Genomic DNA, 24,503 nt, shown 5'->3' on the forward strand with positions numbered 1-24,503 from the left:
CTGTGTCTGATTTTCCTAGACTGACCTACTTAAAAAGGTCATTAGGAGACCCCACCATTAGCTCTGCCAAAGAGGTAAAAAGGAAATCTCAGCAAACTGGCCCAGGAAAGCTAAAAACTAAAATCTCTAATGAAAAGATTAGGACGTTCTAAAAGCAGCAGTCACAGAGAGTCTAATAGATTTGGAAGGTGTGCTCGACAGCCATGGATCTACACACAAGACTGCTCATTTTGCACATTGTATGGGGGCTGGCCTTCAGTAGAGTAAGAAGCATGAATTGGAAGATTTTGGATCATGAATCTGTCTGTGTTCATCCAATAGGCAATAACAATAAAGGAGCAGGAGGAACCTGAAACCCACTTTAAATGTCAGGAGGAGTCAGTGTAATTTACAGAAGATGGCAGTGATGCAGAATTGTTTCTTAGCTCACTGCAGAATTGTGGACCTACTGTATTGTAACTCAGTACTCTAGATATCCCAGTAAGAAAGCTGTTATAGTAATAAAGAGATGAATTGCATCCAGCAAAGGAAGCATAAGTAAGGAGCAAAGGTCCATAGCCCTTGAGCATAAATTCTCATTAAGGCTTTTTTAGTTTAAGCCTTGATTCTACCTGCAGCAATTGCAGCAACAGTATCTGATTTTGTCTGCAATTGAATCAGGTAATTAGTTTTGTTGACTAGCTTTGTAGCCTTCTGCTTTCTTTCTGGCCATCGATAAATACCTACACAATTGGTATAAAAACAAAATAGATGTGATAAAGACTGAAAAGGTTATTGTGACTTCACCATGAAGCACATGGGCAATATTGCCTTTTGAACAGTCTCTTTCAACATTGATCTATCATAGTGATCTATGCTAAAGTTGTTGGATTAATATGCTAAAGTTTAACATTTTTTAAACCAATGACAGAATGAAGAAATGGGTGTGTACATTTCAACAAGCAAGCAGAGCAAATAAAGGTCATTATGAAGATTAGAGCTCAGTTGGAATAAAAATCGGCAGAAATAGAGGACCGAGAACCTGGTTTAAGAATCAGAGGTTTAGGTGAGCACAATGGTGCAGTGGTTAGCATTGATGCCTCACAGTGCTGGGGTCCTGGGTTCACTTCCTGGGGTGCTATCTGCATGGAGTTTGTATGTTCTCCCTGTGTTTGCATGGATTTCCTCTGGGTGCTATGATAACTTCTGACAGTCCAAAGACATGCTAGCAGGTTAGTTGGCTTCTGGTAAAAATGAACCTGGCATGAGTGTGTATGTATTACCAGCAGCCATATCACCCTGCAACTCAAACTGGCAGCCCACTGGAGCTCAGCAGGTGTGAGCCTGGTCAGTACCTGGATGGGAGACCTCCTGGGAAAAACTAAGGTTGCTGCTGGAAGTGGTGTTAGTGGGGCCAGCAGGGGGTACTCTTGACCTGCAGTCTATGTGGGTCCTAATGCCCGAGTATAGTGATGGCCATACTATACTGTAAAAACAAGCTGTACTTCAGATGAGGTGTAAACCGAGGTCCTAACTCTCTGCAGTCATTAAAATACCAGGGTGTTTCTCAAAAAGAGTTAGGGTGTTACCCTGGTATCCTGGCCAAAATTCCCATTGGCCTTTACCAATCATGGCTTCCTAATAATCCCTTTAGGCTAGGAATTGGCTTTATCACTCTGTTCTCCTTTCCACTGAAAGTTGATGTATGATGAGTGTATTGTGTGCACTATGGCTGCTGTTGCATCATCCAGGTGGAGCTACACACTGGTGGTGCTGGGGGGGAGTCCCCATTACCTGTAAAACACTTTGAGTGGTTTCCAGAAAAGCGCTATATAAGTATAAGGTATTATTTGTGTGGTCCTGCAGTTTAGTGTCCCATCCAGGGTTTTCCCTGCTTGCGTCTGTTAGTTGCAGGGATAGGCTCTCTCATGACCCTGTGTTGGATAAGGTGGTTAGAAAAAAGGATTTGTTTAGGTGATACATCTTAACTCGCATTCCAACAGAGTGTGAGGAATGCAAGAATTTTAAGACATATTTCATTTTTATGAGGACAAATGTTACTTTTATGAGGTTTTCCATATCCAAAAGATGTTTCCATGTTTATTTTTCCTTGCATTTGTCATGTTTGTAAAGCTCTTATTGTCTGAGAAACAGAAACCAAATGGCCGTGACCATTTTATTTTGTCATTTGTTATGAATCAACACATGCCATGTATTACCAAAATGTTTCCTTTTAAAAAAATAACACTAATTACATTTTCAGTACAGATTTCAGGTACTGTTCTGACAAAAGTCCTGAGAGTTCCAAAAACACTGAATATCAGACATTTTATCCCCAAAAAAGAGAAAAACGCTCTGTGAGAAAAAGCAGATGAAGGTCTTGAATTCCTCTGTGGGCAAGATACACATAAAATTCCTCTGCTGCTAAGGGGAAATTTGAATTCAGTTTACCAAGAGGCTAAAAGTTCAAATAAAGAAAGATGCCCTTACAAAATAACAGCATATGCTTTCTGAAGAACAGTACAGGGACAAGTCTTATTTTGAGGAAAGTACACCAAGATTCTAATTTCCTGAAAGGCACAATGGAAAGATTTCAAACATGAATTAATTTGGCATAAAATTCACTGTGAAATTCAAATTCATCTGCCCAAGTAAGTTTCAAACCTGCTTAACACTACAGATATCTTTCAGTTTGTCTTTTAAAATTGTTGGTTGTTGCAAAGGTTGCTGAAATATTAAACCACTTGAAATAAGAAAAAGCAAAATTAACAGGCAGACGGGTCAATTCCAGGACTGTTGCCTGTTATTGCTAAAGCTTTCAGTTATCTGAGTTCAAAAATGTTTTTCACTTTTTCAAATACTGTACATGAAATGTAGCATAAGAGCTGAATAAAATGCCAAGTTAAGTCTTAGCAATAAAAACTGAATAGTACAATAAAAAAAGATAATTAGAGTATGCTTTAGAAAGTCAGTCACATTAAAGAATGCACAAAACATGATGGCAGCATCAGAAAATATTGAACAGAACTGGCAAAACATCAAAACTGTACTTTTACCACGTTTGGTATTTTCCATCTTTAACATAAGAGCAAACTTAAATGCATAACATATTTACAAAATACAGAAATTCCATTAACAACCTTTCATCCATACAGACACAAGCATTCATTATCAAAGGACATCTTCCTACATGAAACATGGAAACTATTTTAATCTGTATAAGATGGCTTGTTTCAGGCTCAGGTGTAGTTTCTGTTCTACACACCAAAGAACATAACTGTTCTTCACTCATGTGTTTCAAGTTATCTATAAAAACTAAATGCCATCTTAGCATTTTCACTCCTGCTTTAAATATCATATTGCAATATTCTAGAGTATGAAATGAACAAACTGACAAGTCAGACAAGAACATTTGCACTTACCATATGTTTATACTATAAGGGCACCCTACACATACTTCTCATTGACTGAAAATTAAAAATATATATTGTCATTTAAATAAAATAACAAAATCATAGTCTTAACTAGTTAATATACAAGAAGTTAGGAATCTATTCAAGTGCTGTATCAGACATTAAACAGCTTCCACTGACAACCAGTTACGGACGGAAGCCATTTTGTTTAATACTGCAGAGTGCTTACACTGCCATTAAGATATTTCTTTTAATCTGTTTTAAGCAACAAAGAGTGATGGCTACCTGCGATACAGTAATTAATTTCCATTGATGATTGGGTGTCAAGAGTGTCTTTTCAGGTGGCATGATGGCGCAATGGTTATTTTTGCTGCTCCACTGTGCTGGGGCCTCGAGTTCAATTCTTCACCAGGGGTGCTATCTACAGTACATGGAGTTTGTGTGGGTTTTGTCCAGGTGCTTTAGTTTCATCCCACAGTCCAAAAACATACTGATTGGTCAAATGGCTACTGGGAAAGTGGTCATGATGTGAGTGAGTGCATGGTTGTGTCTGTGTGTTGTATCTGCTTGTGTGCCCTGTGATGGGACGGGGATCCTATCCTGGTTATACCCTCCATTGTGCTCCTCTCTTGCCAGGATAGCCTCCAGCTCCCCATTGACACTATATTTGGATGAAGTAGTAAGAAACGGAAGGATAGGGTTTCTTTTTCAAAATGTGGCTCCCGCTTTTTTATGTTTGAACAGAAGGACTTGGCCAAGAGGAATGGACATTCATAGGCCGTGTGTACATGAAGTGTCTCTGTCTGTTATGAGTGCTGGAAATGGTATGTGTAGCATACAATATCACAGGCACCCACTCCTCAGCTTTCCCGGTGGATGCTGTAGCCTGATATTGTGTGGTCTGTTCTGTACGCGGTCAAGAGAATTAGCACCATCCTTTCATTACTTGTAAGTTGTTCCTGGTTTGTTATCACAATGATTAATCCATCAGGAGTTTAGTTTCTCTAAACCACTTCATAAGCACTATGATTCTGAAAAATGCTTTGAAGGCTGTTTTTCTTGCAGATCACCGGATTTCTGGTTAGACAAGGGGTCTAGGGGTCCCCCTAGGAAACGAAGAGAAAACATACATTAAAATGAAGCAGTAACAGTTTTGGTTCACCACTAGCGGAAAGCCATTATTCCCATCTGCACATACTGGAGTGGTTCCTTTAAAACACTCAGACCATTTCCAGTTTGGGTCCCAGCAGCTACAGGATTAAAATAACTCTCCACGTTTGAAATGACTGATGACCAAGATGCGAAAAGCATTAGAATCTGGACTGATTAGAGCTCAAGTCTACTTTTGCTCTTTGTTAGGCACCTTTCCATGCCTGTTAACCACAAGCTGTTCTAACAGCGACCGTCGGGGGTGTTTTACCTTCTGTGCACGTGGGCCCGATCCAGCTGAAGGGACACAGGCAGCTCCCACTGCGGGAGTCACAGTGTCCTTGGTTAGCACACTGGCAGGTCAGCGAGCACCCCGGTCCATAGCGATTGCTTCTACACTCTGTGAGAAAGGGGAGTTTTGCGCGGGGCACTTATTGAATTTTGTTTTAAAAAATGAAAGCGAGCGCCTCACACTGAGGAGGAACGGCCTACGAGACAGCACTATGTCAGCACATCACTCAATAGCCAGGCCAGCAGAGATTCTTTTTTAAACAGAAGTATTCAAGTGATTGAAAATAGCTCTCTAAAATGTTGTGTTTTTTTTTTCATTTGACTGTGATGAGTGCTTGAGAAATCAAATTCTAACACAAAACTCCCAAACAGGCCAAAGATTACCACAATGCAAATTTGTCTGGGAAGATTAATTCATTCATTTCTTTATTGTCAAAACTGTACATTTCCATGGCTTAAGGAAAGATTCAGCCCAGCCTGGTAAAGGACTTTGCACATTAGGCTTAGAGTCAAGGTGTCCTTACCTTTGTCGCATTTGTCTCCGGTCCTTCCAGGAGGACAAAAGCATTTCCCTGTGACATGGTGGCAGGGAGCTGCTCCTTCACAGTCACAGCGGTGCTGGCAGGTATCCCCATACCTGCCCAGTGCACAAACTGAACAGCCAGAGCAGCAGTCAGTCTCTCAACACCAGCCAGCCAACCTACCCACACTGTCAGCTTTATGGTTTTCAGGATTTGTCTGAATTGGCAAACTTAGTTAGGCCGAGGCCTTGATCCTTCCCATTATATACAATTGTTTTATAGGGAGAACTGAAAGACTGCCAAAAGAGGGAAATGCACCAGGAATTCATTAAGTACCTAAGTACCAGAAGTAGAAGGACACCTGTTTTTCATAAAATAAACACTCTGTCAGGCCTACTACACATTTAGCTTTAATGCCCGAAAAGCAAGAAAACATCTCAGCCTCTTGAAATTATGTCATTCAAAGTACTGTATAAGAATGGGATAGCTTCTGTTAAAGGGCATGCCTTAGTGAAAGAACACTATAATGCCTTCACAGGATTGTAGTTCACTGAACTATGTGCTAGACAAGAGGTGCTATGGTAGGAGTTCATTAGAATTGTCCAGCGTGTTTCATAATGTGAAGCAAACCATGGCGAAAGGCACATTCAAATCAATGGGAAATGCAGAAAGCCCATTCACCGTGGTAAACATTCATATGAGTTTATACAAAACTGTACATCTACAGTGGGAAATAGAGTGAGATCACTGTTTTTCAGAGGCACTTACCTTTCTGGCATTGACGTCCATAAAAGCCAGGAGGGCATATACACTGGCCAGTGACGGGGTGACATTGGAGACCATTTTTACAATCGCAGAGATGAGCGCAGTTCAGGCCAAAAAACCCAGAGGGGCACCCTAACATCAAGAAAAATAATATCAACTAATCCTGCTCAGGGCACAATGGGCTTACTGTTAAAAGTTTAATTACAGTGCGATCATCCCTCCATCTCCCACATCGATCTTTCCTGGAAACCTAGCACATGTTGTAAGAATTACAATTTCAAATAATCTTTATATTGCAATGAGGTTTGGCTATTGTGTTTCTGCTGGGTTCTCTGGGAGCTGGGAGATCTTGTCCAACAGGCAAGGAGCCAGAATTGCTGGCAGCCTATTCACAGCTCCAGCTCTCTCTCCACCTACACACTTCAATATTTTATTATAAGCACAGCACTGAGAGTACATAGCAAATAAAGTACATGTGGCAAGTGGTAAGTATTCACTGTATAATTTCACTGGAAATCATTCAAATGCTTATCTGTATGTGGACAAATTTGCAAGGGTTACTGGCGGATTTATACCTGATTTAAACTACAGAAACCTGCATCCTGACAACGTACTGTAACCAGGCTTGTCTCTATTGAGATGAGATGTACGGTATATTTACATATACATATTACATATTTACAGTATATATACATAGTAAAGATGTACATAAATCACAGTCTAAGATTCCGCTTTTAAATATAAAGTATTTTATGCTGAACATTTAGACCTTAACATTTAGACATTTAGCCATCCAAGAAAACCCAATACTTAACCTTATTTCCCACCTGCTGAAACGTAAAAGCCTAACCACAAATGAATACGAATCCTACAAATTAAATTAATTCTAAAAACTTGAAGTGTTATATTTAACAATCATCTCCCTTCTGCACTGCCAGAGTGTATTACAAAGATTCTACCAACTGGATTAGTGGTTTAGGATTAATTTTACTACAGAGAAAACTAAAGAGCTCATTAAGTAATAGTTCTTCCATTAAATACGTACAATAAGCTTTCCAGTCCTATGGCTTGCTAACACAATTAACAGGTGTTACAGCCATCTTGAATAAAAATGGTCCTACCAGCTGTAGTATAGGAACATCTGTCCGCAATACTGATCTGAAACATCCTCTCTTTGCCCATCAAATGAACAATATGCTTCTTTTCTGAATATATAAAACTTAATATTAAATTGAAAGATATTCAGTATTAAAAAATATTGCACATTATAGGGTTTTAGCAAGATAGTCAATTGACTGCAGTCAGTGCCTTCTTTATGTCTGGTAGGAAATACCACATATATAATATAATTACAAAACAATTTCTCTTTTCAGGTTTTCATTTACAATTTTGTTAACTGCGATAGTCAAATAGTATATTGCAAAGTGTGATATCTGTGTTGCAGTATTTTCTTAAATATTTTTGTAGGCAATCGAACTGTATTAATTTGCTTTTGAATTTGTCTCAGAAAGATATAACTTCTCTCGCTTCTGCAATGCAAGGGCTGAGGAAACGACATTCAGGAAGTCAGTGATACAGCAGATATATTCTTGAATTACTGTATATGAACCTACTCAAGTCGTGCCTGTTCTTCGTGATCAGAGGATCTGAAGACTGGCTGAACACAGAAACAGTCAATCTTACGTACTGTGCTCACAGGAGTGCCCGTAGAAGCCCTCAGCGCAGTGGCAGCAGCCCGTGAATCGGTCACATGACCCACTGTTCTGGCAAGGGCAGTCCAGCAGACAGTCGGCACCATATTTACCTGGAGGACACTCTGGAAAGATATCCAAGAAAGCATTTCTTCACTATTGCACACTAGTTACACTAGGCAGCCTGTCTATTGACAGTTATTAATTGTATTTGCGTTCACTGCCTCTTTCAGTTTCGTTCCTTTGCACAGTCATGAGATATATCAAATGGGACAGCAGCATCGCCTTGCGCAGAAGTTATCTAAATGTCCTGAGAGCTCTACCGTGTCACTCCCTATGCTCATATTTAGATACCCTTACAGAGAGATATAAGGTCAGTCATTAGTGAATTTTGCAACCTCGGTTTAATAGGTTCATTACACTACAAATTGCTGTTCTGGTACTGATGCAGGAGATGTGATCTTTCAAAACAAATCCTTGGATTAATATGGGACAATCAACCAAACTAACAAGATTATTTAAATTGCCTTCTCCCATTTGTAGCATTTTTTATGCTGCCATCATCCTGAACCTTTGTGTTTTTCAAGATGTGTACAGTGCAACCATTACAGCACATGCCTGCTTCCTTCAGTCTCCTCTAAGGCAAAGTGCAAACAAGCCAAGAATGTTTGTACCATTTCAGGAGATATGGGCACAATCGTTTTTGTTAGGAGTGCTGGGACCTACAGTCAATATGTGGAGTATTTATTTAATAATAGATCAGTGTGATGGGGCCATTAGAGGCCTGTACACATTATTTCTCCACAAAAAAACCTTGTTTTACCTGTATTATAACTTTATGGATTTTTCACATCATCAATCATCAGGCTCAGAGAATGGAAAAGACAATGTTTTGTAAATAGTTGGAACTTTAGATCAAGATAAAGTTGCCACCCTTACAAAATATGAGACTAGCTTAAAGATTTATCAACTGAAATTTCTTGAAGGATCACTTCATGAAGGGAACATATCAGCTGAAATACTTGAATAATCAATGACTGAAACCATAGGAGCAGGAGTTACTCTGGAGCAGCTTATCATGGTGCAGTACTTTAACATTTGGAAACTAACCACAGCTCCTGGCAGCACACGACAAAGAAAAGAACTTTAGCTTTGAAGACTGCAATGTCCGATACAGCTGGGCGTCACCTGGTAAATGTGTTGGAGGGCAAGGTGGTTAAGAGAATGCCTGCTTTTAACTCTGAAAGTAGAGCTAAAGATCATAACAACATCACATACAAATACAACTCTCAGGCACAAAACACACAACAGGCACAAAGCGAAAGAATGAAGTCCAGCAAACTGAGTTAGTGAAGACTCAATTGCATGGTAAAAGTTTTAGTAAAAAGAGAGGTCTGTAAGGATGTTTTGAAATGCAGTTAAAGAGGCTCCAATAGTTCTGGGCAATGAATTACACAGATATGATTTTTCACACAAGAAGGCTCTATTGCCCATTGTGAAGAATCCTATCTACTGAGTAAGAATCCCAAGATCAGCAAGTTAAGTTTAAGATGGAGTACAGTTATGTAGTAAATTCTAACAAATAATCCAGACGTAGATGATTCAGTGTCTTACAATATGTTCATAAGGTGTTAGTGCAATTTTCAGGATGGGACTTATGTGATAATGCAGAGTAATGTATGTACAAGGCATACTTAATTCTGGACATACAGAAGCCTATTATACTTGAAATAGCATAATGAAATAAAGGCATTTCGCAATATTTGAGTGTCAGAGAGGCAGAGCTTGGATTTGAACTAAGCGATGTTCTGCAGTTAGAAGAAAGATGCCATTGTGATGTTCCTAAAATGCAGTTCAATACACAGCACAGAGTCAAATGTACTGCCAAGGTTTCTAATTCCCATCAAATCTCAGTACCATCAACAACAGTGTGGTGAGCATTGTCAAAACTTCCAACTACTTGTTGGAAGACAATTGGTGAAAGCCTCCATGTCCTGATATTTAAACCACCTCTTAATAGGAAAACCTGTAGAATGAGGTAATGATGCACACCTGTTCTGATTAATTAGAACTCAGAGGGAATGAAATTTCACATGAGGGAAAGAAACGGATGTGATAGGCTCTGCGGGGAATTAGCCATGCTTTTAAGCTGATTAAGAGGCTTATAAGAACAGCTTGAAGGAAAAGTGTTTCAGTCTGTTTCTAGACTTCAGGCTGATATGGGTGGGTGAATGAAAGTTGTACTGCAGAAAATATGCATTAGTAATGAATTGTGCTGGCTTACAGTAAGACTTGAGATAGAGATGTTACAAGAGCGTACCAAACTATTTAGGCCTGTACTGAGATAGGAATCTAGATGAATCCATGGTACTCTTGGTGCCTTAACATCTCTAAATAAGGAGGTAGTTTCAGATTGAGTGATTAGAGAATCTCAAAACATCTAAGTGTCAGGGGTGCAAGTTTTGAGTGGTGTCCAAGCAGGGTCAGCCAGAGAAGTTATTCATCACAAGAACTTGTGGTTGCTAATAAAGATCTAGTTCTTGAGAAAGAGTGAGAGTTGTAGTGTTTACTGAATTGAAGATTGAGAACTGAGTACTAGGGGTTAAGCAGAATTCAATGCTGTAAAGTCTCATTGTGTAAAGTGATTAGTTTAGTGAGTAATACAAATGGGTTACAGTGTTGAATTCTCCTCTGCTTATTGCTAAAGAAAGCACGTTCTTTTAAGAAGAAAACTGAGGAGTTAAAGGAAACTGGGTGTAACTTGAACTGCTACAAAAGCACTAGAGTTTGGTTTTGTCAGTGGAAATGAGTACTAAAAACATACAATAAGGAAGAGGACTGTCTTCATTAAGAGAAGAGTGCTGTGAAACAGCGAGATCCTGGAGACAGTTTGAAAGATGAGGACAAGTCATTTAAACAGCAAAGAACAAAAGTGACGTGATGTGGCAGTGCTTGTATTGTGGTAATGTGTGTGCTGATCCCCAGTCAGCAAAATGAGTGTTCTTTATTCTCCAAAAGCCAACTATGTAACAAACAAGCTAACTTATCAGCTAAACAGTCTATATACAGTATTTTTGCTAGGCTTTTCACAAAAATAAAATCACATTCCTTAAGCTACAATATCTTTCCATGTGAAAGAAAGAACAATTGAGACTATCAATTTAACATTATCTTATTTCCCATTTAGCTTAATAAATGATTAAACCTTGTGTAAGTAATTTCTTCTCTGACTACAGCTTTCAGAGGCACGAAGTTGCTAGGCCATGTGGCCTAAATCTGCTGTTGGGGAACTAGCAATACAATGGACATGTAGGATCCAGGTGAACATTACTGCATTGATTCAATTTAAATTGCTAGTTCCTAACAACAGTGGGATGTGGAAAAATCATTATCATGGAATTGTAAATTCAATAAAGGTCACAAGTGATCAAACATCCACTATTGTTCTTAGATAACTTTTTGACATGCCCAGGTTTAACACTTAAACCTTACATTTAAGGTTTGTGAAATTGGCTGTGACTGCTCTTGATAAGAATGGATAGGAAGAAGGATCTGGTAGCTTTATCAACATCCTTATAAGCCAACTGATTCAGGCCTATCTTCTCCTACAAATGCTCAAGATGTTGTTCGGGTTTACAAGACATAGAGAGACTGCAGGTTCATAAATCTTGAGACGGGCCTAATTAATGATTAATGGAAACAAATGAAAACATACTACACTATATGCCTGTTAAAAAAATAATTAATAATTGCTTACACATAGCACTTTTCTGGACACTCCACTCAAAGCTCTTTACAGGTAATGTGGACTCCCCTCCAACACCTGGATGATGTGATAGAAGCTATAGTGCTCAAGACCACTCACCACACACCAGCTATCAGTGGAGAGGAGAACAGAGTGATGAAGCCAGTTCATAGAGGGGGATTATTAGGAGGCCATGATTGGTAAAGGCCAGGGGGAAATTTGGCCAGGACACCAGGGTAACACCCCTACTCTTTTCGAGAAATGCCCTTGGAGTTTTAATAACCACAGAGTCAGGACCTCGGTTTTACGTCTCATCCGAAGGACGGCACCTTTATACAGTATAGCGTCTCCGTCACTATACTGGGGCATTAGGACCCACATGAACCCCAGGGTGAGCGCCCCCTGCTGGACCCATTAACACCTCTTCCGGCAGCAACCTTAGTTTTTCCCAGGAGGTCTCCCATCCAGGTACTGACCAGGCTCATGTATGCTTAGCTTCAGTGGGTTGCCAGATGTGAATTACAGGGCAATCCTAAAGGTGAATAGTCTTCATTCCAACCCAGAAAATACTGAGCAAAAGCAACAGACAGTGCTCAGTGTGGAGACTGATGTTACTATGAAGCACAAGCATGCAGCACACCATAACAATCAGGGAGCAGGCAGGACAGCGGTGATAACACACTTGCATAAAGACTTCCATGGCATGCGAACAGGCAGTGGTTAGCATTGCTGCCTGGCAGCACTGGGGCCCTGGGTTCAGCTCCTGGGGTGCTGCCTGGAGTTTCCCTGTGTGTGGGTTTCCTCCAGGTGCTCCAGTTTCCTCCCACAGTCCCAAGATATACTGGTAGGTTACTTGGCTTCTGGGAGAATTGGCCTTGGAGTGAATGTGTGTTTGTGTCTGTGTGTGCCCTGTGATGGACTGTCATCCTTGGGGTCTACCCTCCCTTACTCCTGTTGTTTGCCAGTATAGGCTCCAGCTCCCTTGCCCTGAATTGGATAAAGCAGTTAGAAAATGGTGGCTGGATGGAACAGGAAGAACAAAATCTGCTTGGTTTTAAAGCTCAGACCTTTGAGACCAGGTTCTCATATTAAAGTTCATATGCATCATTAAGTCCTATGAATACAAAAAAAAAGCAAAGTACCTTTCTCACAGTAAGATCCAGTCCATCCCAATCCACATATACAGGTCCCATTCTCTGGGTTACAAATTGCACCATTTTGGCAAGAGCAGGTGTGCTGGCAGTCCTCTCCGTAGCTTTCTCTGGGGCAGGCTGAAGCAGGAGCAAAGCAAATTAATGAACTAGCAATTTTGTAGCAATCACAATTCTAGAAATTCCACATGAAGATAACATCTTGGTTGTATTGCAAGCCAAACTGTCCCTTTGCATCTATGTCACTGTGCGCGCCAACAAGTTAACTTTCATATGACCCTTTTCTAAATGTATACGTACATATATAGAAATGACCACATTTATCAATGCCAAACCTTATTAAATGGCTTAATATGATGCCAAAGTGGCTAAATCTAACAGAACAATAAACTCATCCTGATAATAACTCTTCAGGCAATTTAGATACTGAATATAAAACAATAAAACAAAAACAATTTTGTTTCTCATCCACTTGAATAATTATAGCAACATAGGGCATGGAACATCTACAGAGATCCTTCTGCACTGACAATTTTCATATATGAGGCATTTGAAGAAATCATTGACATTGGTTTGGAGTGGGAAAACTGCACTGGATTCCAGGATAACTACCCATTCACTGTAAAATGCTGAATTTTTTTAAACTTTATTCCTTCCTAGAGAATATGCAGAAATTGTATATAGGTATTTATACAAATGTGATCATGGAATTATTTTCAAAATGTACAGTTTTGTCACTCAATCGTATCACACAGTACCTTTACAATATCAGCAGCACATTAAATATGTAAATATATACAGTGTGAATCTTTTAGCAACATCTTGCCTCTATTCTGCTTAACACCAGTGAACAGATTTACCATTTGAAAGCAATTCAAAACCTTGTTTCCACAAATGAAGAACAATGTATTTACCTTGCCGACAAGATGGACCAGTTCTGCCAGGTGGGCACTTACACCTTCCTGTCACCAGGTGGCACTGACCTCCCTCACCACAGGAACACACCAGGGCACAGTCCTTCCCATAGCGGCCCTGTGGACAGCCTGAATGGGGGATTTTCGCCTATTATTTGAACTGATTTTCCATTTAAATACAGTGAGCATTTAACATACCAAAGGACAGTCAAATAAGTGAAAACACCGAGCTTCATTCCCAGAAGTACATGAAAGTCTTACTCAAGCTGCAGTCTGCTCCCAGGAATCCTGGAGGGCACTGACAGGCACCAGTCACGGGGTCACAGCGTCCTCCATTCTGGCACCTACAGCTCTCTCTGCAATAGGGCCCATAAGTTCCTTCTTGGCACTCTGGAATGAAAGAGTTAAGTACTGTATGCATGTTCTGTACTTCTTAACAGCATCTTGTCAGGTATTGTTTCATAACGAAGGATGATTCTAGACAATCCCTAGAAGCAAACTTGTCATTCTGTCATGCTGTACAAACCCCTAAATAAACACATAAACTATCATAAAATGCAGCCTATTTCTGCACACCAAGCGCTAGTCTTCAAAAATGCCAGCACGTATCACAGACAACACTTGTTTTTTAGGCATATTCCTCTGTCCCAGATACTGTATATGTGGTCGGGGCCCACCTGAAACATTTCCTTTTGCAACAACCAACTCATTATTACTAAGATCAACATACAGTAACCCTTAAGGCCCTGATTTCACTGAAGTACTGCGATGGCCAGACGTTGAGTAGCCTTGCTCTGACCGAAGGCGACATCTCACTTCCCACAGCAGGTAACTCTTACTGAGCTCACAGCGGTTTCCATAGTAACCAGGCAGGCAGGTACACTTCCCCGTGATGGGGTGACATTGTTCCTTGTCACCAGAGCACTGGCACAGCTGGCCACACGTCTGGCCGTAAGTGCCTGGAGGACACGCTGAAAAAGACATTGACAGAACAATACTGCTGTGAAAAAAACAGACCAAATAGGACATATGCCATTTTACTCACTTATTCAGCAGTGTATGCACAAGACAAAGAATGACTGTAGAAGTCACTCAGCTTTCTAGTGGAGTCAGTCAGCTTTTCCACAGATTAAGAATTAAAAAAAAAAGAAAGAAAAAAGAACTAAATGTTTAGCCAAACAAATGTCCTACTTTCTTCACAACCATTCCCCGTGAAGCCTGCAGGACAGCCACATTCTCCAGTGACGTGGTTGCAGGAGACACCAGGAGGACATTTGCATTGCTGGGCACAGTTATCGCCATAATATCCAGGTAGACAGGCTGAAGAGAAAACCCACAGTAGAAACGTAAGCGTTTTCTGAAAAGTCCTGTTCATTCCAGGAAATGTAAAGAACCTCCATATTCTACCGATGGCATTTGATTAAGCTTTTGCATGACCTATTATATATAAAAATAAAACAAGACAAGAGTGTTCTCAGGTGTCCTCTTTAATTATTCCAGTATGATACACCTTTGTCATTTTACTGCTTGTGTTATGACTTCATATAAAAAAAAAATAACAACAAATACAATTTTTTCTTCCTATAGCCAGGCGTACGCTTCTGAGGCAAGTCTTAGTTTCTTTATGATACAGTATACAGTATCTATGCTCTTAAAACACGTATGTCAACTCACGCTTGTCACACCTGTCCCCTCTCCAGCCCTGCTGACACTGACACCAGCCTGTGACGTGGTGACACGTGGAGCCATGCTCACAGTCACACTGCTCCTCACAGCGCTCCCCGTAGTAGCCCTCCGCACAGGCTGCAACACAGTCAACATGGCGGCCATTAATTACTACCCAAATGACCAAACGGGTGAAGGTCTGTTTTTCATGTTGTGTTCTGCGCAGACCACCTCTGCAGAGAGAGCAAGTGCTGTGATGTTGAGTACACTTATCTATCCATCCATTCTCTAACCCCTTTATTCAATACAGGGTGGGGGGGGGGGAGGGGGGCCAGAGTCTATTCTGGCAAGCAACAGGCACAAGTTGGGGTACACCGTGGACGGGATGCCTCTCCGTCAGAAGACGCACACAGACACAAACACACACATTAATACCAGGGCCAGTTTTCCCCAGAAGCCATGTAACTTACCAGTATGTTTTTGGGAGGAAACCAGAGCACCTGGAGGAAACCCATACAAACACGGGAAGAACATTCAAATACCATGCTAGTGCTGAGAGGCAGCAATGCTAAACACTACATAGATAAGGTGCCTATTCTTATTCTTGTTTTGTGCTATTGTATTTCATGGTAACCTTTTCCCCTAATTATGGATTGGTTTGTGTTTCAGTTAATTAATATAATGTCCTAATTCACACAGACATTTTGCTGATCAGCTGTTCATTGGTAGTCAAGGGAAACTTTGGTTGACAGAAACAGAAAATACCAAATGATTTAGCTGCTCAGGTTATTCCTTCATTTGTTTTAATTTAGAGCAAACATACAAGACCCATCCCGTTTGATGTGGGGCCAGCTGGGAACCTTTTCATAAGAGAACGATAAGTGAAAATAAATTAGTGCTCTGAACTACTGTCCACCCAGATTACTGTGTGAAATGTGACATTTGGTTCACCAAATTTGAAAAATCTCACACCGCTTAACGGTTTAATCCATGTCGGATTATACAAGACGTAGGCTGTTGTACACATTCTACTTCAGGAACACAAATGTGATACTTGTATATTCCAGATTATTTTAACTTCCCACATCTGGCAAATGTATTCAAAATAAGGTAATGTGTTTCAAATACCCTGTGTCTGGTTTTGGGTCATGTCAGAGTCTGGAGTTTTGTTAGAAAAGTAAGTAGCTGAAACTGTTCCATCAATTCATCCATTTTTCAACTGCTTTATCCAGTACAGGGCCATGGGGGGAGCTGGTGTCTATCCTGGCAAGCAACGGGTGACAAGAAAGGATAAACCCTGGAAGTCCACAGAGCACACACAGACAAAAACACACCCACACCCACACCAGGGCCAGTTTTTCCCAGAAGCCAATTTAACCAACCAGTACTGTATGTCTTTGGACTGTAGGAGGAAACCAGAGCACCTGCAGGAAACCAGACTGAACACTGGGAGAACATACAGTACAAACTCCATGCAGGGCTCAAACTGTTATGTGTTTTGGAATTCTTATCCAATTCCTTGGGGATTATGCTGCCGGCCAATCTGAATGTCTTTATTATGGTGAACTCCAGAAATGTCTATCTTTATGTTAAAAGTCTTTTACCTGTTTCACACTGGTCACCAGTCCAGCCTGGGCGACAGACACATTTCCCTGAGTGTCTCTCACAGAGTCCACCATTTGTGCAATTACAGGTCTGTGCACATCCTTCTCCAAACCGCCCATCTTCACACTCTTAGCAATCCAGAGAACAAATTGTTAAAATCAGGAGCTGGTTTCCTGAGACACATAGTTCTGATGATTGGAGTCACTGTTTTTTCTCATTTGTTGCTTCCCACCTTAGTATACCCTTTTAATATCTTTTACCACTATATTTTGACATGGCTGTGATGGGGGGTAAACCAAAGAACTAATGTCTGATTCTGCTATTCCAGACCGTTGGTGTATTCTTGCCTTTATGAAAAGTTAGCAGCTTCCCCACTCTCGCCTCACATGTTTGCTTTTCTTTGCTACAGATTTCCACTGGTTGTATCACATTTTACTATAGTACATCTCTCTACATGCATACTCTTTGACTTAACCATTGTATACTTTAATAATCCTACGTAAGGGCAGACACTGACAGATGTACATCTAGCAAAAAGCAAAAGAACCAAGCTTAAAAGTTAAGTTTAGTTAATGCCAATAAAAAATACATCCTAACCTAGTTCACAGGCAACCCCAGTCCAGCCTCTGGGACACAAGCACTGGCCAGTCACCAGGTCACAGGAGCCCCCATTTTGGCAGATACAATGGTGAAGACAGTCCACACCATAGAGTCCAACAGGGCATGCTAAACAGGTACACTGCATTAAATACTGAAAGCCTTTCTGAAAAGCTCATCGTTACAATACACAAAAAGAGAATATAGGCAAAATGGCATTCCTGTCTCAAATACAATTTTAACAGATTGTGGCCTCTGTTAGATCATGAAGTATTAATTCAGAAAAAAATCTGTATGTCATACCAATGCATTACAGTGCTACAGTATGTGCAATACTTGTATAAATTGACACTATAGTAAAAGGACAAGCATTAGACCTGATTAGTAAAAGTTAGTGTATGTATGCAAACTTATTGTACATTGCAATATAGCAGGGTATTGCACTAGTCCAAACCATCAAGGTTTCGAGCGTTTTTAAGGTTTTTATTCACTTACGCTGCTGACAGGTAGCTCCTGTCCAGCCCGCAGCACAGCTGCACTGCCCAGAGATGTGGTCACAGGCTGCTCCGTTGTGACAATCACAGGTCTCACTGCAGTTAATACCATACTGTCCTCTTGGGCAAGCTGGGATGATAATTGAACAGTGCCATAAATGCACGGGACTGAACAGATTTGAAAGGCAAGACACGCAAACATTATTTTAGTTGTTTATGACTATGTAACAATTGTTTTTACAAATGAAAAATTAAGCTTTGCACAGACAAATTCATTTAAGGGTGGTCATATTTGTGAAGGACGTACCACCTGCGAGGTGTAGAGGTTTCCTTTAAACCTCCAACAATTTAACGCCAGGAAATGCTATTGAATTTTCATTAACATAGTTAACACACAACAGCAGGGTAAGGATAATATGCAGGTAAGTACAACATTAGAAATTTACTAACACATTTTATTCAATTCTTTAAGAAGTGGAAAAGCTCAGCTTCCCGATATAAATCTGTATAGTTTATGTCCATATACACTGTACATATTCATAACACATATTTATGTCCATGTAAACTGTACATATTTATGTTCATGTGTTTACAGGGATTTGTTAGAGTAAGAAACTCATACAAACAGTGTGTCATATTTATACATGCATACCTATGGTTAAATATGCCATGCCTGAAAGGTTTTCCTCAATGAAAAAGACTTAAATAATTACATAGACAATTGTTCTGAAACCATTTGCAATGTATTTAAAGAGCGAAGCATGAAAGGAAGAGCATTCCAAAAGTATGCCACATTTAATGAGGTGAAGCCCTTACCCTGGTTACACTTGGTTCCCACCCAGCCAGGAGGGCACTGGCAGGCTCCTGTGATGTGGCTACAATGAGCACCATTTCTGCAGTTGCACATCTGGTGACAGTCAAGGCCATAAAAGCCAGCCGGGCATGCTGAAAACCAGGATGAAACAGCCCTTAGATCATGACTAGGACAGTGTGCTTACAAAACACCAAGATAGCACGTCTACCACCTACAAAATGAAAATTAAAAAAGCATTCTGCTTTCCAGTTCATTTATAAAGCATCAGCATTAATTAAGTGATCTCATACTCCACATCTGCACAAAACCAGTGGCACATCAAAGCAATGAGACAGCGTGCCATGTCTTCTCACAGAACAAAGGGATACTGAAATTCCAAGTCATTCCAGCACCTGCTGTGACACTTCTGTGCTCACATCAAGGTCTAAGAAACCATCCGAAACAAAAGCAGGGTCCACACGCAAAGGTTTTGTTCCTAATGGTTATGTTTCCTTTTCTCCTTCAGTAAAAATCCAACATTATAAGAAGCCCAAAATTCTGGGAAAATTGGTCCTGGTGTGTGTGCACGCCTGTGTGTGTGTCTGTGTGTGTTCTGTGACGTACTGGCATTCTGTTCAGGGTGTACCCCACCTTGAGCCCGCTGCATGCCGGGATAGTTGTTTAGGCAGAAATAACAGCAAGCAAGTTGAGGAGAGGTTGTGTACTGTAAATCCCTCTATGCTGTTGTTGGAAACAATACCCTTGAATTAGAATATTTTGAAATTTGGGACTGAAAAAAAAGAAGATACAACTCTAGACAAGCAAGCAGATGATGTAAACCAGTTAGCACTGGAGAGGTAAGACTCAGTTGGAATAAAAACCTGCAGACACAGTGTTTCTCCAGGACCAGAGCTGGGAACAACTGCTCACCTGTTCCTTTAAAATTTGCATACTGAGAGCTCTTCACTCTAACCTCTTTGTACATGTACAGTATATGATCAATGTTCAAGCACATCCAACCTTTACATCCAGAGCTCTGTTCCTGGATGGAGAAAGCTGGGGTCATACAGTATAGAGGTCACTTACAAAGTGGCTTTGTAGCACTTGATAATGTATAGTTCACCCCTACACTTTGTAAATTGCTTTGGATGAAACCATCTGTTAAAAATATTTTAGTCAAAAGACAACAAGCCGAATGTATCATGTCAAGAAGACCATTATCTCTTCTAAAATTCTTCCTGTTCCAAATAGTTTTTGCCAATTGACCAAAACTATTTGAGGGGTTAAAAACAAGAAGACTGACAGACCCCCCTGTCATGTTAGATTAGGGGCGCTTAGAGATGAGTGTCTGAACCTGGCATCTTTCGAAACTTCCTTCTCTTCCCCTTTCTGGAAGGCGCCTTGTTTCAATTGCCGGATGTCAAACACTTGCAATCATTTGCATACTTCAGGGATTTTGTGTTTGCTGTGGGGATGTAGTTGTGGCTTTTTCACAGTTATTATACCATCTGTGTTGGCTCCATTGTGGCTTTGCAGTAAAATGGCCAGCTGGACGGTGGTTTTCATTAACGGGCGTCAGACAACTATGCTGTCATGCATCCAGCTGTGGAGTGGGGAGGCATTAAAGACTGCAGGAAACATCTGTGTAAAATCCCCACTACTCCTGTCTTCACCAGCTCCTGGTGAGTTTAATAATGCCAAATAATCTCGCTCCACAGTGACTACCTGTCTGTGGTGTTTACCCACCTTGGATAGACTTACACCACAGCAATCCTTAAATGTGTAGTAGCAGTAAAAAAAAAAAAACATGCAATTGTTTATTTAATGTGGTGACAAAAAGTTAGATTTTGATTCAAATATCCTGCGGTATTTTGTTGAGTTTTTTGTACAGCGTGTTAAAACATGTAATTTACAGTTTTGAAAACAACATTAGATCATATTCAGAAGACTAAGTCATGCAAAGAATCTGTTTTATCACCTAGATTTGTTAAAACATCCCAAAATGGATTTCAATGTGAATACCAACTTTCTTCTTTAAACAAAGCAGAACCTCAGCTTGAGTAGAAGATTTTTTTAAACATGTTAAAGGATGCACAGCTGGAACATTTCCAAGAATAAAGGGAGCAATCTGCACGAAGCTGAACATTATAAAGCCAAAGAAGCACTCCTACAGAATGCTTCTGTTGTTCTGCAGGGGCCAGTCTCTTTGGATTTCCTCCATGCAATATACTTAATATGGTGTGTGTAATAAGAAAATGAAAAGCACATTGTATAGTGATTCTTCATACTCTGTCCTCAAGGTACTGAGCAAGACAATCACGTTTTGTGAATTCAATTTGTTATGACTACTGCATCAGCACTGAGATTTAGATTTAGATTGTATGGGTCTTAACAATTTGATATGATACTGAGAAAAATGAGCACTCTGCAGTAAGTCCAATGTTAAAAACTGTTCTGTGAACCAGTGGAGGGCACACCAGAATAATCTCGCTCTTGTCTATGTCTGCAGATACCACTGTCTTTTGATATTTTAATTGCTTCCTTAACCTGGTAATTTGCATATGGACTAAGTTTTCCTTGAATACAAAAGATATCTTAAAATAATAAAATATAGTATTAAGAACTTTTGTCTTATTTACAGTATTATTTTAGTCTATTTAGACTTAAGGATTATTTTTCTTATCAAAAAGAAAAAATGCAAGTCACAGAATTGTCTTTACTTCTGTGTTTTATGCCAGGAGTTAAATGTTTTAATATCTTCTCTCGATGATGTATCATAGTGACTTTTCAATTAAAATTAAAATTAATAACGTTGTTATTATTGTTTATCTATCCATGTATTCTCTAACCACTCAATTGAGTGGGGCCTATCCCAGCAGGCAACGGGCACAAGGCCGGGCACACCCTGGATGGGACGCCATTCCATCGCAGGGCACACACAGACACACTCACACCAGGGCCAGTGTATTGCCAGAAGCTAATTAGCCTACCAGTATGTCCTTGGACTTTTGCAGGAAATCAGAGCACCCAGAGAGAAGAAACCCCTGCAAACATTTGGAGAACATACAAATTCCACACAGATAGCATCCCAGGTCTGTAATTGAACCCAGAGCCCCAGCACTACAAGGCAGCAATGCCAGCCATTACACTACGGTGCCTTTTTATCAGCCTTTAAAAACAGGAAAATACGAAATGAATGAAAATTAAGGAAACAATTCAGTATTCTCATAGTTTGCTATAGCTGCTGTTTCACAGTGTAGTGGAAATCTCTATGAAACTGTATAGAGCATGTGGAGTCTTGTGGAGTCTCACAGAAATCTTCCCTACAGGTATACTCATAAGGACTTTTTAAGCAGCCTTGTGTCTTTTTCCTTTTTGTTCAACATACTGTAGATGTCCCCAGTTAGCAAAGTCAGCTACAAAATCAAAGAGATTTTAAAGAACAGATATTCTCTTTTTATACCTGAGGGTAGGTTTTTCTGCTAATGGCGCATGTCTTCTAGGTTCCCAGAGACAATTGCTGGTTAATACATGTGAAGTTCCGGCATGAGTTGCTAGTGCTCGAGACACATGGTGTGCCAGACATATAATGAAACCTACTGGTGGCAAGACTAGGAGATTGCTTCCAGATCTTTCAAATAAGCTCCCTGAGCACCACACAGACAGACGCTATTAGTAAATTGCTATGCTACCTCTTGAACTGCTTAACTTGTGACAGGAGAGTCTGAAACACTCCCATTAGGACCAGAAGGAGATTTAGTGAACAGAATCACACACGGTACCGACTTTTCATGACTTTCCAACAGAATGGTATGAAAGGGGACTTAAATCGGACCTCCAGGTACCAGAGTTCAGCAGGTTTTCAAAGATTATGGCTGCTTGTGACTGAAGAATGACATGTGAATTGACTTTATTTAAGTACTTAAGATGAAAATGAAACCACAGAGCCCTGGGCCCCTTGAGGACTGGAGCAGGCTGTCCTGGGTGCAAGTAATCTCTTGGCTATTTTTTTCTAAGGACATTTTACTTTAGTTCCACTTTACCTAGGGGTATTTTGTGTTAAGGTTGTTTTGCCGTTACAGTGGTTAGTATTACTGCTTTAGAACACTGGGTCTTGGGTTCAATGCTGGACTTGGGGTGCTATCTGCACAGAGTTTGTATGTTCTCCCTGTGTTTAAGTGTTTTTTTTCCAGGAGCTCCAAAAGATGTACTGGTACAGTCAAACGACATACTGGCAGGTTAATTGTCTTCTGGGAAAATTGGCCCTGGTGTGTGTTTGTGTGTGTGCTGTGATCAACTGGCATCCTGTCCAAGGTGTATCCTGCCTTGTGCCTTTTTCTTTCCAGGATAGACTCTGGCTGCCCACAACTCTGAATAGGATGAAGTGGTTAAGAATGGGTGGTTGTTTTGACACTTAATCTACCTTGGTATTTTAAGTTCCAACAGGAACTCTGAACTATGTCATGAAATTGCTGAGGTTTTCACTGTGAATTTTCCGTTTTGTTTCTGTTTAGTTGGATGTGCAAAACTAGGATACGTAAACACCGAGTCTCTGTAACTTACGCCGTTCACAGAAGGTGCCAGCCCAGCCTGCCAAGCATGTACAAGCCCCACTGACATGATCACAGGCAGCTCCATTCTCACACTGACAGCCGAAGTTACAGCCAAGACCGTAGGTACCATCAGGACATTCTGAAAGCAGTACAGATTCGACAGTACAGTATGAAACAAAGAACACACTTCACGAGTAGGAATTGCGACACAAACTTCCACAAAATGCCTGTAGATGGCAGCCTTTCACTGGAAATGCTTACACTGCCAGCAAGAAAATAAAACAGTTCTGCAGAAAATTAAAGCTAATTTGTATAAAGAATCGTGGTTATTACAACTGTAACTCCCTTAAATTAGAAGAAAAAAAACTATGCATTCTCTTTCATTTGTGTAAAACTTGAATTGTAAATAAACAAAGAAGACAGCGTAATGAATCAATTCTCAGGAGCAGAGTTTACTGTTTTGGCAGTGGGCTCCAGTGTAGCCGGCTTCACACAGGCAGTGTCCAGTCACTGGGCTGCAGCTCAAGTCGCTGTGCTCACACTCACACTGGCTAGCGCACTGTCGACCCCAGTAGCCCGGTTCACAGGCTGAAAATAAAAGGAATGCTAAGATTTAAAACCCTGGAATAAAAGTACCAGCTTTTATTGAATTTACCATCTGGTGGAAGGGCTTACAGAGGGCACAGTGGTGCAGTGGGTATCATTGCTGCTTTGCAGTGCTGGGGGCCCTGGGTTCAACTCTGGACCTCAGATGCTACCTGTGTGGTGTCTGCATGTTCTCTACATGTTTGTGTGAGTTTCCTCCGGGTGCTCTGGTTTCCTCCCACAGTCCACAGACACGCTGGGTGGGGTAATTGACTTTTAGGAAAACTGGCGTTGGTGTGAGTGTGTTTATGTCAATGTGCGATGGACTGGAGTACTGTCCATGGTGTCTCTTGCCTCCAGCCCAGTGCTTCCCAGGATAGGCTCTAGGCCACTGTGACCCTAAGTTGGATGAGCAGTTATTGAAAGCGATGTGTTGAAAAGGCTTAGAAAAAGGGGTTACAAGTTCAGACGTCTTATCTTACAAACAAACAACATCAACATAACAAACTAACAATGTATCATTTATAAAAGACGCATCAAAGGACAATGCCTCTGATATTTCCTTCATGAAAACGAATGGAATGATGTATCA

General features: G+C 40.5%; 1 protein-coding gene across 1 annotated transcript in view; it reads right to left on the bottom strand.

Moving 5' to 3' along the window:
- Positions 1 to 2,141: 2,141 nt before the first annotated feature.
- egfem1 (EGF-like and EMI domain containing 1) overlaps positions 2,142 to 24,503 on the bottom strand; it is a 95,042-nt gene continuing 72,680 nt past the window's right edge. Inside the window, exons 22-38 of the mRNA XM_015361489.2 lie at positions 23,783 to 23,914; positions 23,337 to 23,465; positions 18,797 to 18,925; positions 17,982 to 18,110; positions 17,487 to 17,615; positions 16,889 to 17,017; positions 15,294 to 15,422; positions 14,811 to 14,939; positions 14,459 to 14,590; positions 13,881 to 14,009; positions 13,620 to 13,748; positions 12,697 to 12,825; positions 7,806 to 7,934; positions 6,122 to 6,250; positions 5,357 to 5,485; positions 4,813 to 4,941; positions 2,142 to 4,498 (exon numbers count right to left, since the gene is read on the bottom strand). Coding sequence (XP_015216975.2) covers positions 4,416 to 4,498; positions 4,813 to 4,941; positions 5,357 to 5,485; positions 6,122 to 6,250; positions 7,806 to 7,934; positions 12,697 to 12,825; positions 13,620 to 13,748; positions 13,881 to 14,009; positions 14,459 to 14,590; positions 14,811 to 14,939; positions 15,294 to 15,422; positions 16,889 to 17,017; positions 17,487 to 17,615; positions 17,982 to 18,110; positions 18,797 to 18,925; positions 23,337 to 23,465; positions 23,783 to 23,914 — 2,153 coding nt within the window. The 3' untranslated portion in view covers positions 2,142 to 4,415. The remainder of the gene's footprint in view (positions 4,499 to 4,812; positions 4,942 to 5,356; positions 5,486 to 6,121; positions 6,251 to 7,805; positions 7,935 to 12,696; positions 12,826 to 13,619; positions 13,749 to 13,880; positions 14,010 to 14,458; positions 14,591 to 14,810; positions 14,940 to 15,293; positions 15,423 to 16,888; positions 17,018 to 17,486; positions 17,616 to 17,981; positions 18,111 to 18,796; positions 18,926 to 23,336; positions 23,466 to 23,782; positions 23,915 to 24,503) is intronic.

The sequence above is a fragment of the Lepisosteus oculatus genome, chromosome 13 (assembly GCF_040954835.1).
Source record: "Lepisosteus oculatus isolate fLepOcu1 chromosome 13, fLepOcu1.hap2, whole genome shotgun sequence".
NCBI classification, from domain to species: Eukaryota; Metazoa; Chordata; class Actinopteri; order Semionotiformes; family Lepisosteidae; genus Lepisosteus; species Lepisosteus oculatus.